The sequence below is a fragment of the Triticum aestivum genome, chromosome 2B (genome assembly GCF_018294505.1).
Source record: "Triticum aestivum cultivar Chinese Spring chromosome 2B, IWGSC CS RefSeq v2.1, whole genome shotgun sequence".
In the NCBI taxonomy this organism is placed as follows: domain Eukaryota; kingdom Viridiplantae; phylum Streptophyta; class Magnoliopsida; order Poales; family Poaceae; genus Triticum; species Triticum aestivum.
Window position 1 is genome coordinate 546,186,956 of NC_057798.1, and position 17,452 is coordinate 546,204,407.

The 17,452-nt window shown below is 39.5% G+C and overlaps 1 protein-coding gene across 2 annotated transcripts; it reads right to left on the reverse strand.

Annotated features, from left to right (window-relative positions):
* Positions 1-291: 291 nt before the first annotated feature.
* Positions 292-6,795, reverse strand: LOC123045941 (nucleolar protein dao-5). 2 transcript variants are annotated; one of them, XM_044469188.1, is made up of 12 exons: positions 6,485-6,795; positions 5,937-6,140; positions 5,670-5,851; positions 4,465-4,591; positions 4,190-4,381; positions 2,698-3,387; positions 2,179-2,280; positions 1,909-1,991; positions 1,625-1,676; positions 1,442-1,510; positions 1,328-1,362; positions 292-942 (listed from the first exon to the last, which is right to left on the reverse strand). In XM_044469188.1, exons 1-12 carry the CDS (start codon positions 6,590-6,592, stop codon positions 558-560), a joined length of 2,229 nt encoding a protein of 742 aa, XP_044325123.1. In that variant the 5' UTR covers positions 6,593-6,795; the 3' UTR covers positions 292-557. The 2 variants fall into 2 exon arrangements, with proteins under 2 accessions (XP_044325123.1, XP_044325122.1); XM_044469187.1 differs by having other exon boundaries at positions 292-945.
* Positions 6,796-17,452: the final 10,657 nt, after the last annotated feature.

The following is a 17,452-nucleotide window of genomic DNA, read 5'->3' on the forward strand; positions in this document are numbered from 1 at the left end:
TGTCCGCCTCATGTCCACTAGGCGAACGGACGACCCAAACGGACGAAAAACGGACAAAATTCGTGTCCATTTGGATCGCCCCGTTGGAGTTGCTCTAAGCTATCTATAAAAGGCGATCAACAACAATATGCTTCATAGCCAGTACAAACGATCCGGGCAACAAAGCACTGCTTTGGGCCGTGTAACAGGGCAAGATACCTGAAGGGAGCAAAATTTCACCACACGTGGAGAAAAGAGACAACTTGAACCAAAGCAATGAAGTCGATAGAAAATGACTGTAAAAAGAACTCGAAAATACAATGGGCTCCTCCCTTCAAGACTTTCTTCATTTATATTTGGTACTACAAAGTGAACTCAGATAGCAAGGTAACCCAACTACTACATAAACATCACAATGCAATAATAAAACGGCTTGAACCAAAGCAAGCATGGCATCCAATCTTCCAAAGAGGTTTCAACGCCGACCACACGCAAACAAAAGTAAAGCCTAAAACATTACAGCTACTAATCAGGAGACTGGCTACAACTATTAGCTAGCTGGTTCAGCAGTAGAGCAACTAGTTGAGCATCTTCCTTCTGCGCTTCTTCCCTGTGGACGCCTTAGCAGACACCGGCTCTTCTTCTTCCTCCTCTTCATCAGATGACTCTGGTACTTTCTCCTTGGGCTTCCGTTTGCCTGAAAGACCGTTGCTCTTGGATCCATCAGAAGCTTTCACAGCGCTTGCGCCTTTTGGAGTCTTGCCGCCAGCCTCATCCTTGCTGCTTCCCTTGCCAGCAGATCGAGGCCACCTCCCCCCACCTTCAGCATCCTTTTCTGCAGTCTTCACCTTCGATTTGGCTGAAGTCACAGGGCTATCCTCACGCACAACTTTCGGACGCCCTCTTTTCCTGGAAGGATTGCTGTCACCAGTGCTGTCCTGCTTGCCTCTCCTACCACGAGACCTGCTTCAAATGAGCAGAAACTCAATGTTAGTACAAACCAGGAAATCATAGATCAACAGCATACTCAGATTGTCATGCTAAAGAAATAAAATTGGAGATTAACAACCAATGAGAGCCGTCCAGACAAGCACAGATCTAAGGATCCACCTAAGTCTTGATGATTTAGACAATATTGGTGCTTTGGAAAACCAAATGCATGCATGCTACAGCACCTTATTTTGAGTTTACTAACCGCAGTGAGTCACGTCAGTTCTAAGATAATGAGATGGCGGAGATTGCAGTTCTATATGAATGGACCATACATACAAAGTTTTCAGTGCTAAAATGTCGATTGTCAGCTAAACGTAAAGCATATAGAAGGTGCAGAGTACAATATTATGCTTACATATCAGATGCTGCATTAGGATTCTCGTCTTGCTCCTGCAGGATAGCAGACAAATTAGACAGGAACAAAAGAGGATAATAGCAGCATCACCGCGTCAGGCTGCACGAGGCATACCTCATCAATGAACTCCCATCTTTCATTCTTAAGTTGCAGATGTTCAATATCACCGTCATCATACACAACCTGAATGCCAGAAGTAACATAACAGAAAGGGAAGACATCTTGTTAGTAGCTCATGGACAACCCAAAGGAAGAAACATGGAGATGGCAAATAGTGCCCTTCTACTGAATGTGCACCTTGTGCTTTTTTGCAGAAGCGTCAAATGACTTAACAGCACCCTTATAGAACCTGCAGAGCAAGAAACAGATTCAAAACTAACCAAACAACTGGCTAACTTAACTTGTTGAGGAAATGACATAACTATGCATGCAGAAAGTTAAAGCAAGGACAAATAAATATTTATATAGCTCGACAAAGAAGTGTTGGCTTACAAATCTTGCTCAGAAATAAAAACTACAAACTGACAATGGCAGGAACAATCCTACACCAAGGAAACATGTAACATTGTTGTAGCACTCACTTTTTGTCATCAGGCCACCACACTTTGATTCTTGAGCCAACAAGGCTCCCATCAAAAACTTTGGTCTTCTTTGACTGAGGAACCTGTCCAATAGCATGGAAAAGGCGTTAACAACAGAAAAAGGGAATCAGATCATAAGACTATTCACCATCACTAGTATTCTACTCCCTCCGTCCCATAATGTAAGACGTTTTTTGACACTTGTGTAGTGTCAAAAAAATGTCTTACATTATGGGAAGACGGGGTAGTAATTAATAAAAGTGTGTATACCTCTTCAGCTTCCTGCACAAGTTTCCTTTTTGACACTCCACTGTCCCCTGGTTGGCCTTTGCTTTTTCCCGTCTTGGTCGATGATTTAGGAGACGCCATTTCCTAGATTCCAATAAAATAGTTATTGCAGATAACCAAGTTAGATCATTATAACATGCTCAAAATATCAGCTGCCTATTAAAGATTAATACTGCTGATGGAACTAAAGCTCTATAAATTTGAACAAAACTAGAGCATACATGGTTACACAATGCCATTACCATTCAGAAAAAATATTATGTTAAACAAAAGAAATAGAAAAGTAAAAAAACATAGTTACCATCAGACAATGGCTATAGAAATATTATAAACTGGTCATGAGATATGACACTTCTCCAAACCACCTTAGGATTGTAAAATCATGTAAACATGAAACATAAATAGGCAAAGCAGAAATCCAACCTTCAGCAATCAATACCCATGCATGACTTATGTGCAAAGTAAACACCTGAATATGTCTACTGGTAGCAAGAAAATTACCTTCAACCTGAGATCTTCATCAGTGTCTTCGTCAGAGGGAGTGTCCTCTTTCCGCAGATCGGAACTGGCCGTTGGTTGCTTCTTTGAAGATTCTTCTTCACTGGACTTTCTTGATGATAATTTGTTATCTTTAGCGGGTCTTCTTGCAGGTCTTCCACCAGAAGTACTGCCTGAGCGGACTTCTTTAGATTCTAGACCTGATCCTTGACTCTTCCCAACAGGCTTCTTCTCCTGTGACTTTACTGCAGGAGGCCGGTCTCGCTTTGGTTTATCTACAGCAGGTGTACTATCAGCAGGCTTTGATGTGTCATCAGCAGGTGTACTATCAAGAGGCTTTGACGTATCATCTGTCACTTTGTTGCAAGCCTCGACCGTCTGCTTATTATTGCCACCATTTGCCCCTGGTGACAGCTCCCCAGATGCAAGGTCCTGGTTATCGCTAGCAACCTTAGAATGTTCAGTCACCTTGGACTCAGTGGAAGTGCCAACCTTACTGCTTTTCTTTGAGTTGACACCAGATAGCTTTTCGGTCTCTGCGGTGACTGGTTCTGGTGCCCCCTTGTCATCAGAAACTGCTGTTTTCTTATCATCAGTAGGCAGTTCAGATTTCTGTTCAGAAGAAGCTAATCCATTTGGAGTACTGTTTGTAGGACTTCCATCTTGTCCATCTTTCTCTGACTTTGAAGATTCCTGAAATATAGAAAATATGCACAGTTATGATATATATCTTACTTTCTAGAACTCTAGATACTTAATATCGAAAGCAGAAACTCAGGTGACTCATCAGAAACAACCATCTGAGATACATTTTTGTCAGCTACCTACATAGTTAGAACATAGAATTTAATAATCACCGTGGCCGAAATATACTGCATGTCTATCAAAACTCACTCTGGCTAATAATCTCATATTTTAGACAATGAGCAAAACAAACACTTCTACAAAATGTTATAGGCTGTACCACAAACCAAATCATGCATCATGCTATTGACACTAGCAGAAACCAAAACATCTTTAACATATGTCAAGATACTCTCAGTGAATAACATATCTGAATAACACCGTGAAATCTAGTATAATCACCAAACTGTTCTTTACAATCACAAAGTTAAACCTATTCTGGCAGATATAACTGGGAGTCAAAAGGGAGACTTGAAGGTGTCCACAATCCCTTCACAGGACAATCTGATATTTTGAACTAAACTGCAGTACTTCTTAAGCAAAACTGACACTGGATACCTGTCAAAAGTCAAAACAGTTTATGCCCCTCCTACCACTACAAGTAACCAGATCGCATAAACATATTATATTACAACCAGTGAGCAACAAGCCTGACAGCTACAAATATCAAAATAATTTAAAAGAATCTAGAAGAAAATTCGCACCCCTGGACCCCTGTTTGCCCCACTAGTTCAAATGAATTTCCAAAATATATTCGTAGAATTTTGAATAGGTGTCATCAACTGTTACTACGTTAGCAAGTTCAACTGACCGTGTCATTTTCAACAGCGTCAATGTTGTTGTCTCTTCCAGCATCTGAAGAACTTTCTACCGAAGATGCAACAACTTTGCTGTACTCATCTAAGGGAGTGCCCTGAAGTAACTCAGCAAATGCCGGCTTTAATTTTTCAGGACAAAGACGTGTTATCCTCTTTGCAAGCCGATAAGATGCTAGATGAGAATCCTGGAATGTCAAGTTGAAAAGGCTTAGTGAAGATGGTAAGAATTTTATGTCCAGTAATGCTAACAATGTATCGATGCGCTTACCTTCCTTTCCTTTTTAAGATTCTGAAGGAGGCAAGATGCCAGACCTGGATGGACAGGCTCACTCTCCTGGATTACAAACATCATTATAGTTTCCATAGAGGTGATGACACTTTCTTGAAGTGTTGGGCTGAAATAAATAAAGAAAGTAGATGAATGTGATTAGAAATAAAAATGCAATTAGCAATAATAACAGAACTAAACTACACAGAACGCGCCCATGTCATATATGGAGAGAATAAGCACAAGAAAATACGCACGCACACATAAATAGTGAATTCTTGTAGCAATCTGCTGTGACTGCGGAGTTCCCAATTGAAAATAAATCGTCAATCCATAAAGAAAAGCACTGACATCTTGCAGCAATAGAAATAATCATGGGTATTTTGAAAACTTGTTTTGGGAGTTAAAATGGTAACGAGTTCCAAACCAACAAATGGAGAACAAGGAAACAAAAAAGGTTTGATGGAGTTATCATTGTTTGTGACATGGGCTGGGATCAACTTGACCTCAGTTTTTCAAACAAGTGATTTTAAAGCTAATCATTAGGGTAGAATATGATGGAATTTTGACAAATCTAGGTAAGCAGATGTGATCAATAATCTAATCACCAAAATAAAAATTATTGACAAGGATATATCTGTAAAAATGTCACTGTAGGAGAATAGTAAAGAAGTAAATACTGATGTATTCAGTGTTAGGGACAGCACAACCAATAAGTTGGCGATTTCAGGTCATTGAAACGTCATAACCAAATCCAATTAAAACATTATAACATTCAACACCAAAGAATATGTATTGTTGTATAACGTGCTCCACAGAAAAGTAGTACAGTGTACACTCTACATCTATAATCATGTCGTATGAGTGACAGTAATCTCTAGGGATCTCTCAACGTCACCACAACTGTGCTGTATCCTCTCCCTGGTCCATTTGACATCATTGATACAACTTTCAAAGTAAAGACAACAACTATGTTATTTCCTCTCCCTAATCCATTTGACATTCCCCATGTTACTTCCAAAAGTGAAGACAACAACTACACCATGTCTTCTCACTAGTCCATTTGGTATCTACCATAGTCAACTTATACAGAAGCTATTCCCCACAGAAGAACACAAAACAACATGTAAAGAAGCTATTCCCCACACAAAATAACATATACAGAAGCTATGAAACTAAAAAGAAGAGAAAAACATGTTCCACACCTTATGATCCTGAAAAAGTGTGTGAATGTTTCCTGGATCAAGTCGTCACAGTCAAGGTCCAACATTAGGACGCAAGACCTGACCTTGGCGATGGTTTCCAACATTGAAACTCGCTTTGCAAACAATGGGCTTTTGGTATCATCCAGCTTGCCGAAAGCATCCACAACCACTGTGAACACACCCTGAAGCCACCAAGTAAATAGGAGAAGGGTAAGCCGCCAGGTACAATATTTCATCATGACAAGAGTTCATCATGAGAAGACTCACCCTCATCACATCGTCGTCATAAGGGGGATCTGGTGCAGAGACCCTGGTAACCTCGGTTAGGCAACATGCTATACCAACCTTAACCCCTGGATGAGGGTGGTTTAGCAGATCCTCTCTGACCAAAGCATCCATCATGGGCCGAATAGCAGTGCGCGTGCTATCGGGTGGCGACTGGTCCACCCTGGACAACCAGATCTCAGCTTCCTGCACAAACGAAACATCAATTGTGAGTATTCAGTCTAGCAATCAAAATAGCAACCACTCCCTGTAACTAACCAGTTAGGGTAGACTACAGAGCACAGATACAATCCAACGCTAAATAAATAGTACCACCGCACGGGTAATTCGGCCCTTGTGACCACTCCTACCTAACAGAAACAGTGATAATAGCGAAGGCAAAAACAGTGATTCTACGCAGGGGCCGGGAGGCGATAAATCTCCAACCTTATCTAAAAAGTATAAAATATCGACGGAAACGAGAACAATGATACCAACAGCGAAGGCGACCCCCAAGAAAAACAGTGATTCGAATTCGACGGGGCGCTCACCTCGAGCAACGCTTGCAGCTCCTTGTTGGACTCCGGGAGCGAGACGAAGCGCGCGGCGACGTCGCGCAGCCGCCGCTCGACTTCCATCTGCGCGCCCCCCGACGCCATCAGCGGGGAGGGCTCGGGCGCCGCCCCAATCGGGGGACGGTGGAAGGATCTAGCCGGGGAAGGTGGTTAGGGTTTCGGGAGGGGGGGCTCGTGGGGGGAGACGGGAGCACGAAAGCTTTGGGTGGGTAGTTTGGGGGGAAGTTTTGGCGATAGAGACGAACGGGGGTTTCTACTACTTCAATTTTTTCCCTCCTCTCTCTCCTCCCCTACTCTCTCGCTCTCTCTCCATCCGCGAGTCGTGTGCGGACGGTTTTGCCCGCTTTAGGTTGTGGGTTCCGCCTGGGCCAGACGTGGGGTACTTATACTCGCACGGGTAAATCTTTTCCAGGTACGCTATAAATGTCTGCTATAAATAGCGAATAAGGAACTTCAAAAAAAAATAGCGAATAAGGCAATATTGTGTGTGTTGGGGTGTTAAATGTGAAATTGGAGTGATTTGCTGGTGGCTAGGGTTGTAAATGTGAACCCGGGGTAATTTTGGCGGTCCTCCGGGGTTGTGATGCGAGATTTTCTGTTTCGCACGGACGGACGAGAATAAAGGTAGTAATTGTAGAAAATCTTTTCGGGGTATATGCTATAAATGCCTAGTATAGATAAATACAAAATGTTAGGTGGCGGGTAGGGCTTAAGTGTAGAATTAGAGTATTTTGTTGGTGGCTGGGGCTATATATGTAAAACCATAAGAAATTTTTGGGTTGTAGTGTAAATATTTTGTATTGAATGAATGGACGAGAATAAAAGATAGCAAATTTAGTAAAACTTTCCATGCGTGCTATAAATGTCTCCTAAAGATATAGAAGAAATATTAGGTGGTTGGCAGAGTTTGTGTAAAATTAGAGTTTTGCTAGCGGGCAGGGTTATAAACATGGACCCGGGGCAATTTTAGTGGGTTGTGATGTGGACAAGAAAAACTATTTCAAATAGTTGAGTGGGAATAAAAGGTGGCTAGGTTTACATAGGATTCTTTTCCATGAATTGTCTATGTATAGTATAGATGTCTATGAATGATAGAGATGAGAAAAAATAAACCTTGGGCGATCTCAAAGCTTGGTGGGATCATAAACGTGAGATTTTGGAGGTGGCTAGGGTTCAGAGTGTGAATTCAGAGTAATTTTGGTGATAGCTAAGGTTTAAAATGTGAATGTAGGGTATTTTGGTGCTGCCTCGGGGTTGTAATTGTGACCGTAGGACCTTTTTCTACGTCAACTAGGGTTTAATATATTAATCTATGGTGTTTTAGTGAGGCTAGGGTTGTAGATGTAAATCTAGGGTATTCTTCCTGTGGTGGCTAAGGGTTTAAATATGAATCTAGGGAATTTTGTGTGATGGCGGGGTTGTTAGTGCAAATGTTATATTTTAAACGGTGGGATGAGAAAATATGGTCATGGGTAGAGTTTATGGACGGTTGCTTGCTTGAATTATAGTTTTTTTTGTTTTATTGCACACACGGAAGATACATTTATGAAACCTAACTAGCACAATTACGACACCTCCAACTTTTCCGGATACACGTGTTTTGGACACATGAGGGGAGTGTAACTTAGTTAACAAGATTCAATTTTGTGCTACCCTTCATAAAAGTTCAGAGCACCCATATTAAAAGAATCATTTATAGACCATATTGCCGCATATTGCCCTTTCATTGGCATTTGAAGCGACGTAAGATATTGTCTGTCATATTTTGACACAAAAATTCTAAAGCTACCATAACTAAGAGAGATCATGTAACAACGGTTTGACAAATAGTGGTATCATTTGAAATTTTTCATTGAAGTATATACATATGTTGTTTGCATGGAGGAGAAAATTGGAGGAAGACAACAAGAGTGACTCTTTACAAATAGCCGAAGCTCTAGACACGGCTTTAGCATCGATGTAGGTTGTTGCACTTTCGTATTGGTATATTTAATAAAACATTGTGGATCTATACAAAGAGGTATGTGTACTTCCACCAACACAGACAAGACACAAGAAAATAACATATGAAAATAAATGTTCACTATAATATTTGTGCTTGCGAGGGTATGCTAACATGCCCCATCATCACCAAAATAAGCACTAGAGAAGGACAAGCAGATGACCATCTTACAATAACTAGAAAAACACCATCACATGTTGCCCATAGGCTTTATGAGATGCAATAGCACTCTTCTTCGAGAATGGGATTGAAGTCATCGCCAAAAGGACAAGGCAGTGGACGCATGTTAAGCTTATCAAGCCTAGACTTGAATCTCTGCTAGCTGTCGACACCCGAATTTGCTCATCGCGCACTTTTAGATATCTCATTTGTCTCGCACAGGCTTTTTTGAAGGACCGGTGTTGCCATTGCGTGGAGCCAAAGTGTCAGATCATTATTGACTATTGGAAAATACACTATAACCACATAAGGACCGGTCTACTGAGCCCTCTACCCACTCCTTGTCGATTTATAAGTGTGGACTTGGGGTGATTTGAGTAGTTTGGGTGAGTTCTAATGTGATCATTTCTTACAAACAAATTGTCGAGAACAAAAGGTCGTGGCTAGGGTTTATGGATGGTTGCTTTTGCATGTATTTCCCATATATACTATGTGTGCCTACAAAAGGTAGAGACGGGAAAATAGGTGGCGAGTATGGTTCTAGGTGTGAAGTTAGGGTATCTTTGCAACGGCTATGACCTACAGTGGTAAATGTACTCAGGTGATCTCAAAGGTTGTTGGGTCTGTAAATGCGAAATCTGGGTGGTGGCTAGGCTTGAAATGTGAATCTAGGGGTACTTTTTGGCATTGGGTGGATTGTGAATGTGAATTTGTGGTATTTTTTAGCAACTTGGTATATTGATATGTAGCATGTTTGGGTGGCTAGGGTTATAAGTGGGATTTTTTGTGATGGGATAAGAAGATGGTATCATCTCTTGTGTTACCTTGTACAAAGGTCCTAGAAAACTCGTATCAAAATAAACATTTTGAAAATTTGTATGAATAGCTTGCTTCCCACAAGGATTTCTAAAGCTAGAACAACCAACTGATGCCATGCAACAACACTTATACACAAACAAATAGTGCTATGAATTGACTTTGTGTACAAATATTGATTTCATGGCGGATAAAATTGGATGAAAAAATAAGATTGACTCTTTACAAATGGATGAAGCTCCAGCGCGGGTTTTTATACCAGTATGTACTTTGTTGCCCTTTAGTATTGTTAGTTTGTTTTTATAAACATACGACATGGCGTATGCATTTGTATTATGAAGTAAGGAGATCATGAAAGGAAAGGTACATATGTGAACATATAGGAAAGGTACACCTACGTCTACAAATATACACCATATCCAAGAAATGACGAATGAGCATAAATATTCAATGCATGACAATGCTCCGCCGTCACCAAACTAGATGGTGGAGAAGGATGACGCGGATGGCCATCTTCTACAACTAGAAAAACATCATTAAATGTGGACCATTGGCTTTAAAAGTTAGGGTAGCCACTCGTCCCCAAGGGTGTGATCAAATTCATCGCTAAAAGAGCATGATGAGGTACACGCTTTGTTCTTTCTAGCCCAGTTTTGAAAGGGCCGTCAAACATTAGTAGGAAGACACCCAAATATGCTTGTTGCACGCTTGTAGATTTCGTGACTGCTCTCCAAAGCTTATCCGAAGAGAAGATAATGTCGTCAAAGTGTCGAATTACCATAAATTCTTAAACAATCCATCGCAGTGAATGAAGGACCATTCAACTAACCCTCGACGTACTCCTTGTAGGCTATAAATGTGCACCGGGGGTAATCTTAGTGTTTTGGGGGTTGTATTGTCATTATTGATTATTCTATTCCAAACAAATGGTGAGAATAAAATGCAGGGTTGTTTTTCATGATTTTTCGTATAAATTTGAATTTTTTACAAAGTTGTAAGCATGAAAAATACAAGGCGTGTAGGGTTTAAAAACATGAGATTCGTTATCTTTGGTTGCGGCTGTAGGTTGTAAATGTAAACTTGGGCTGATAATAAAGGTTGTCGGCAAGGTAAAAGCAAACTTTTGGTGGCGTCCAGTGTTTAAAATATAGAAATATAAAATATTTTGGTGTCTACTAGAGTCGAAAATGTGAGTGTAGGGTGTTCTTGGTGCCAATTTGGGTTTAAAGTGCGAATCTAGGGTACTTTTGGCACGATAAGGTTGTAGATGTAAATCTAGATAATGTTTGTATCGCCCAGGAATTATATCTAAATCTAGGGTGTTTTTTAACTGGGATTCTTTTGGTTGTAAGTGCGATTTTTTTTCTAAACGATGGAATGAGAGATATTGTCACTGCTAGGGGATGTCGAGGTTTCTACATTTTACATAGATTCACCTGAGATTAATTATTACAACAATTGTAAGAAAAAAACTCTCATGTAAGAATATTTTATAACAAGTTTTCTCATCTTTGACCATTATATGTTTTTTGAATACACACATGAAGTAGACAATTATAAAACATAGCCACCACAATTACAACATCTTCAACACTTCTAGTACACGGACATGTCTTGATAGTTCAACTTAGTCAATGTAATCCTCTTTCGTGTTACCTTATACGCAAGTTCTAAAGCACTCGCATGAATAGATCCATTGTAACTTGGTAAGCCATATTGTCACCTATTGTCCTATCATTGGTGGTCAAAGTGACAAAGCTACTATATGTCATATATATACATATTGATTGCTTTCCATAAGGATTTTTAAAGCCACCATGATGAAGAAGATCATGCAAAAACACTTTAAACACACAAAATGATTTTTCTCAATTGCCTTTTGGCACGAACACATATGGATGTTGTTTAATGCATACTAGTACATATTTTGTTGCCCTTCAGCATTAGTTTATTTTATTAACATACACCATATGAGATAGTACATGTACATATATGTGTCTATAGAGAGATGTACTCCTAGTTCCACCAACATATAAAAGAGACACAAAAATAAGAAAATTAATGCGAATGTTCACAATGACATTTATGGCCGCCATGGTCACCATACGTCGTTGTATCCCCTCGTCACCAACACAGTCGCTAGAGAAGGATGACCATCTTACCACCAACTAGAAAACATCAGCACATACTGCCCAATGGCTTTCTGAGCCACGGTAGCCACACGTCTCTAGGGATGGGATCAAAGACATTAATGAAATGCACTCAAAATTGCTCGTCACACACTTGTACACACCATAATTGCCATCCCTATCCTTTTTAAAGGATCGTTACTTCCACCATGTGGGGCTAAAGTGTCGGATATGGCCACCAACTAAAAAACAGTCCACTATATCCACGCACTCTCGACCAGTTATAAATGTGGGCTCAAGGAATTTTTAGTGTTTATGAGTTGTAATGTGAATTCTATTTCCATGCGATTGAATGAGAATAAAAAGGATGCATCTAGGGTTTACATAGGGATCTCTTTCCATGAATTCCCAGTATACACTATAAATGTCCAAAAAGGATAGAGGAGAAATTTTTGGTGGGTAGGGTCTTAATGTGAAGTTGGGGTATCATTGGTGACACCTAGGGTTGAAAATGTAAAGTTGGGATATTTCTCAAAGTTTGTTTTGGTTGCATGTGTGAATTTTGGTGGCGGCTAGGATTTAAAATGTGTATCTAGGATATTTCTGGTATTTGTTGTGGTGGTAAATGTGAATGTTGGGGTATTTTTCATGGCAACAAGTGTTCTAAATGATTGGGGGTGTTTTGGTGGGGGTTGGAGGTGTGAATATGAATCTAGGGTATTTTTGGTGCCGTCTATAGGTTTAGATATGAATTTAAGGCATTTCTTGTGGTGGACAGGATTGTAGTTCTAATTTTTTTAAGAATTGGACGAGAAAAATAGGATGATTAGGGTTTCATGAAGGGTTTATTTGAGTGAATTTTCATATATATTTGCCAAAGATTCGTGGGAGAGTATTACGATAATTAGGATGACATTAAACTTACATCATAATGACTTTTGTCGTATTTGGTCATTACATATGTTTATTACATGCATGCAAGAATGCAGCACTTATATAACCTAGACACCACAATGATGACATATCTAACCTTTCAATACACGTATGTTGAGCACACATGTATAGCTGTAGGGTCGCAAGTAGGTCTAGAGGGGTGTTATTAGAGTACTTGACTAATAAAAACTTAGCTTTTTCCCAATTTTAGTTCTTGGCAAGTTTTAATAATTCTAGCAAGTCTTGTCACACCCTACACATGCAATTCTAAGATAGTAGGCAGCGAAAAAGTAAGTACTTTGAATATGAATGTAAAGGAAGGGTCAGAGAAAATCAAACGCAATGAAGACACGATGATTTTCTCGTGGTTCCGATAGGTGGTGCTATCGTACATCCACACTGATGGATACTTCATCCCACGGAGGGTACCGGCTACGCGAGTCCATGCAGGGCTCCACCCACAAAGAGTCCACGAAGAAGCAACCTTATCTATGCCATCATGGCTTACACCCACGAAGGACTAGCCTCACTCGGGTAGATCTTCACAAAGTAGGTGATCTCCTTGCCTTGACAAACTCCTTGGTTCAACTCCACAAGTTTGGAGGCTCTAAAGTGACACATAACCAATCTAGGAGACACCACTCTCCAAAAGGTAATAGATGTTGTTGTTAATGATGAACTCCTTGCTCTTGTGCTTCGATACGTCTCCAAGGTATCTATAATTTTTTATTGTTCCATGCTATTATATTATCCATCTTGGATGTTTTATATGCATTATTATGCTATTATATATCATTTTTGGGGACTAACCTATTAACCTAGTGCCAAGTGCCAGTTGTTGTTTTTCCTTGTTTTTGTCTTTACAGAAAATCAATATCAAACGGAGTCCAAACATAATGAAACTTTTTGAGGATTTTTCTTGGACCAGAGGATACCCATGAACCTTCGGGAGGGGGTCAGAGGGGCCACCAGTTGGCAACAAGCTTGGAGGATGCGCCTCAGGGGGGATAGGCTTGTGGGGGCCCTGATGCTCCTCTAACCCTAATCTTCACTCTATAAATACCCAAATATTCCCCGTATACCAGAGGGCACACCAAAAATACTTTTCTGTCGCCGCAAGCTTCTGTTCTCGTGAGATCACATCTAGGGGTCTTTTCCGGCACTCCGTCGAAGAGGGATTCGATCATGGAGGGCTTCTACATCAACCCTGCTGCCCCTCCGATGATGTGTGAGTAGTTTAGCATAGACTTGTGGGTCCATAGCTAGTATCTAGATGGCTTCTTCTCTCTCTTTGATCTTCAATACAATGTTCTCCTCGATGTTCTTGGAGATCTATTCGATGTAATATTCTTTTGCGGTGCATTGGTTGAGATCCGATAAATTGTGGATTTATGATCAGATTATCTATTAATATTATTCAGGTCTTCTCTGAACTCTTTTATGCATGATTAAGATAGCTTTGTGTTTCTCTCTGATCTATTGTTTTGGTTTGGCTAACTAGATTGATTAAACTTGCAATGGGAGAGGTGCTTTGTAGTGGGTTCAATCTTGCGGTGCTTATACCCAGTGACAGAAGGGGACATAACACGTATTTGTATTATTGCCACTAAGGATAACAAGGTAGGATTTATTCATATTGATTGGATCTATCCCTCTACATCATGTCATCTTGCTTAAGGCGTTACTCCGTTCTTGTTAACTTAATACACTAGATGCATGCGGGATAGCGGTTGATGTGTGGAGTAACAGTATTAGATGTAGGCAAGAGACGGTCTACTTGTCATGGATATGATGCCTATATTCATGATCATTGCCTAGATATCGTCATAACTTTGCGCGTTTTTATCAATTGCTCAACAGTAATTTGTTTACCCACCGTATGCTTTCTTTCAAGAGAGAAGCCTCTAGTGAAAACTATGGCCCCGGGGTCTATTTTTATCATATTATTTTCAGATCTATAAAATCTAAAGCACAAAAATACCTTGCTGTAATTTATTTACCTTTTACCTTGTCTTGCACTTTTACTTATATTTCTATCAGATCTCATCCTTACAAGTAACCGTGAAGGGATTAACAACCCCTTTTCGCATTGGGTGCAAGTATTTGTTTGTTTGTGTAGGTGCAACCATTGGGGACTTGTGTGTTCCTCTTGCTGGATTGATACCTTTGTTCTTAACTGCGGGAAATACTTATCTCTACTTTGCTGCATCACCCTTTCCTCTTCAAGGGAAAAACCAATGCAAGCTCAAGAAGTAGCAGGAAGAATTTCTGGTGCCGCGGGGAGGATCTACATCAAACCTACCAAGTACCTATCATAAACTCTCATCTTTTGCACTTACATTATTCTCCATTTGTCTCTCGTTTTCCTCTCCCCCACTTCTAAAATGTTTTCATAAAAACACAAAAATATTTGCCTTTTTATTTGCCTTCTTTCTGTTTGTCTTTTAGTTTCTTTTTTGTTTGCCTATGTGCTAGATTGCTTGCTTTGTCATGATGTCTCAAGAAAATATTCATGAGGTTACTAGAGAAAAGATTGATGATTTTATTAATGAAAAACCTCATGAAAAAGAAACTACTATGATGCATACAAAAAGATTCCGTGTAGGTAGCGGCAATATCATTGGAAAAGGGGTTATTCAAGATGTCTTTACTTGTGCCAGTGTGTTACCTATGTTAGGGGGTGAATCCTTAATAAAACTTCTAGCCTTGCGTATGCAATATCTTTGCTAATAGTTGAACTTGAAAGACAATTTGTTCACATGCATCCTTGTATATAAAGGATCCTATTAGAGTTCTCGAATATCCATGATCCGTCTGTTAAGTGTGTCACCACAATATTTTAGCTTATGAATTTGGGCATATTATGAAAGAAACATGTGGAAATTTTGCTCATTATAATATAAATTGTGGTTGTCCCCCTATAGAAGAAATTATTTTTAATCAAGAAGAGATAAGGAGATTACAATATCTAGATTATGCCGCCTACAATGAAAATCTAAGGAAAAAAGTTCCCCCGTCCGTTTTGATTGATAAAATCTCCTAACTCAATGACAACTTTGCTATACAAAATAATGGATTAGGGTTTGTGCTTAGGGATAAACCTAGGGAGCATAATCAAAGGGACATTTATAATGAAGAGATAATTATCAAATATAAAGGGCCAAAAGAGGAACCTATTCCTCCCGAACTTGATCTTATGGATCCGTACCCCATTAAATTTAGCCCTTCTGATTATTTTTGTTTGTCACAAAGGAAACTTGCTGCTGAAAGAAGGGAGTATTACATGAGCAAAGATGATCTCCCTCATTTTTACTACAATACCTAGATCTATTCAATATGCCTAGCTAGGGGCATAAAACAATAGCATTTGTTGGGAGGCAACCCAATTTTATGTTTTTTGCTTTTTCCTTCTGTTTTTCAATAAATACAATTATACTTTGGTTATGATTGTGTTTAAGAGTTTTAATTAGTGTTTGTGCCAAATAGAGCCTTTGGGGTGGTCTATGGTGATAGTTGATATGATTTTGCTGAAAAACAGAAACTTTTGCACCCAGCTCTGGGATTTTGTAAATTCACAAAAACGTGCTTTTGATCTGTTTTTTTACAAAAGATTGATATACAAATTTCCTACGTTGTCCTAATTTTTAATAATGTTTAGATTTACAGGAGTATGGTCGTTGTCCAGATTGCTACAAATTGTTCTATTTTTGATAGATTCTGTTTTCTATGCGTTGTTTGCTTATTTTGATGAATCTATGGGTAGTATTGGGGGGTATGAGCCATGGTGAAGTTAGAATATAGTAGATATAATCCCGTTACAAAATTGGAATGAGTTTACAACAGTACCTAAAGTAGTGATTTGCTTTTATTATACTAATGGATCTCACGAGTTTTCTGTAGAGTTTTGCGTTGTGAAGTTTTCAAGTTTTGGATGAAGTTTCGATGGACTACGGAATAAGGAGTGGCAAGATCCTAAGCTTGGGGATGCCCAAGGAACCCCAAGCTAATATTCAAGGACAACCAATCATGTAAGCTTGGGGATGCCCCGGATGGCATCCCCTCTTTTGTCTACAATCTATCGCTAAATTACTTGAGGCTATATTTTTATTCACTACATGATATGTGTTTTACTTGCAGCGTCTTGTATTATATAAGTCTTTGCTTTATTTGCTTTTTAGTTTGCCACAATCATCCTTGATGTACACACCTTTGGAGAGGGACACACATTAATCATGAATTTATTAGAATACTCTATGTGCTTCACTTATATATTTTGAGCTAGGCAGTTGCGCTAGTGCTTCACTTATATCTTTAAGAGCACGGTGGTGCTACCTCTTGAGCTTGCGTTGGTTTTTCCCTTGAAAAGGAAAGGGTGATGCAGCAAAGTAGAGTAAGTATTTCCCTCAGTTTGAGAACCAAGGTATCAATCCAGTAGGAGACTACGCACAAGTCACCGAATACCTGCACAAACAATCAACAAACTTGCACCCAACGTGATAAAGGGGTTGTCAATCCCTTCATGGTTACTTGCAAAAGTGAGATCTGATAGTGATAGATAAACGGTAAAGTAAATATTTTTGGTATTTTTTGGTTTATAGATTGGAAAGTAAAAATTGCAAATTAAAGGAACGACGACAGAAATTGGCAAGTTGACAGGAAACTAATATGATGTAAAATATAACTTATATGATGGAAAAGAGACCCGGGGGCCATAGGTTTCACTAGTGGCTTCTCTCAAGATAGTAAATATTACGGTGGGTGAACAAATTACTGCCAAGCAATTGATAGAAGAGCGCATAAGTATGACGATATCTAAGGCAATGATCATGAATATAGGCATCACGTCCATGTCAAGTAGACCAAAATGATTCTGCATCTACTACTATTACTCCACACATCGACCGC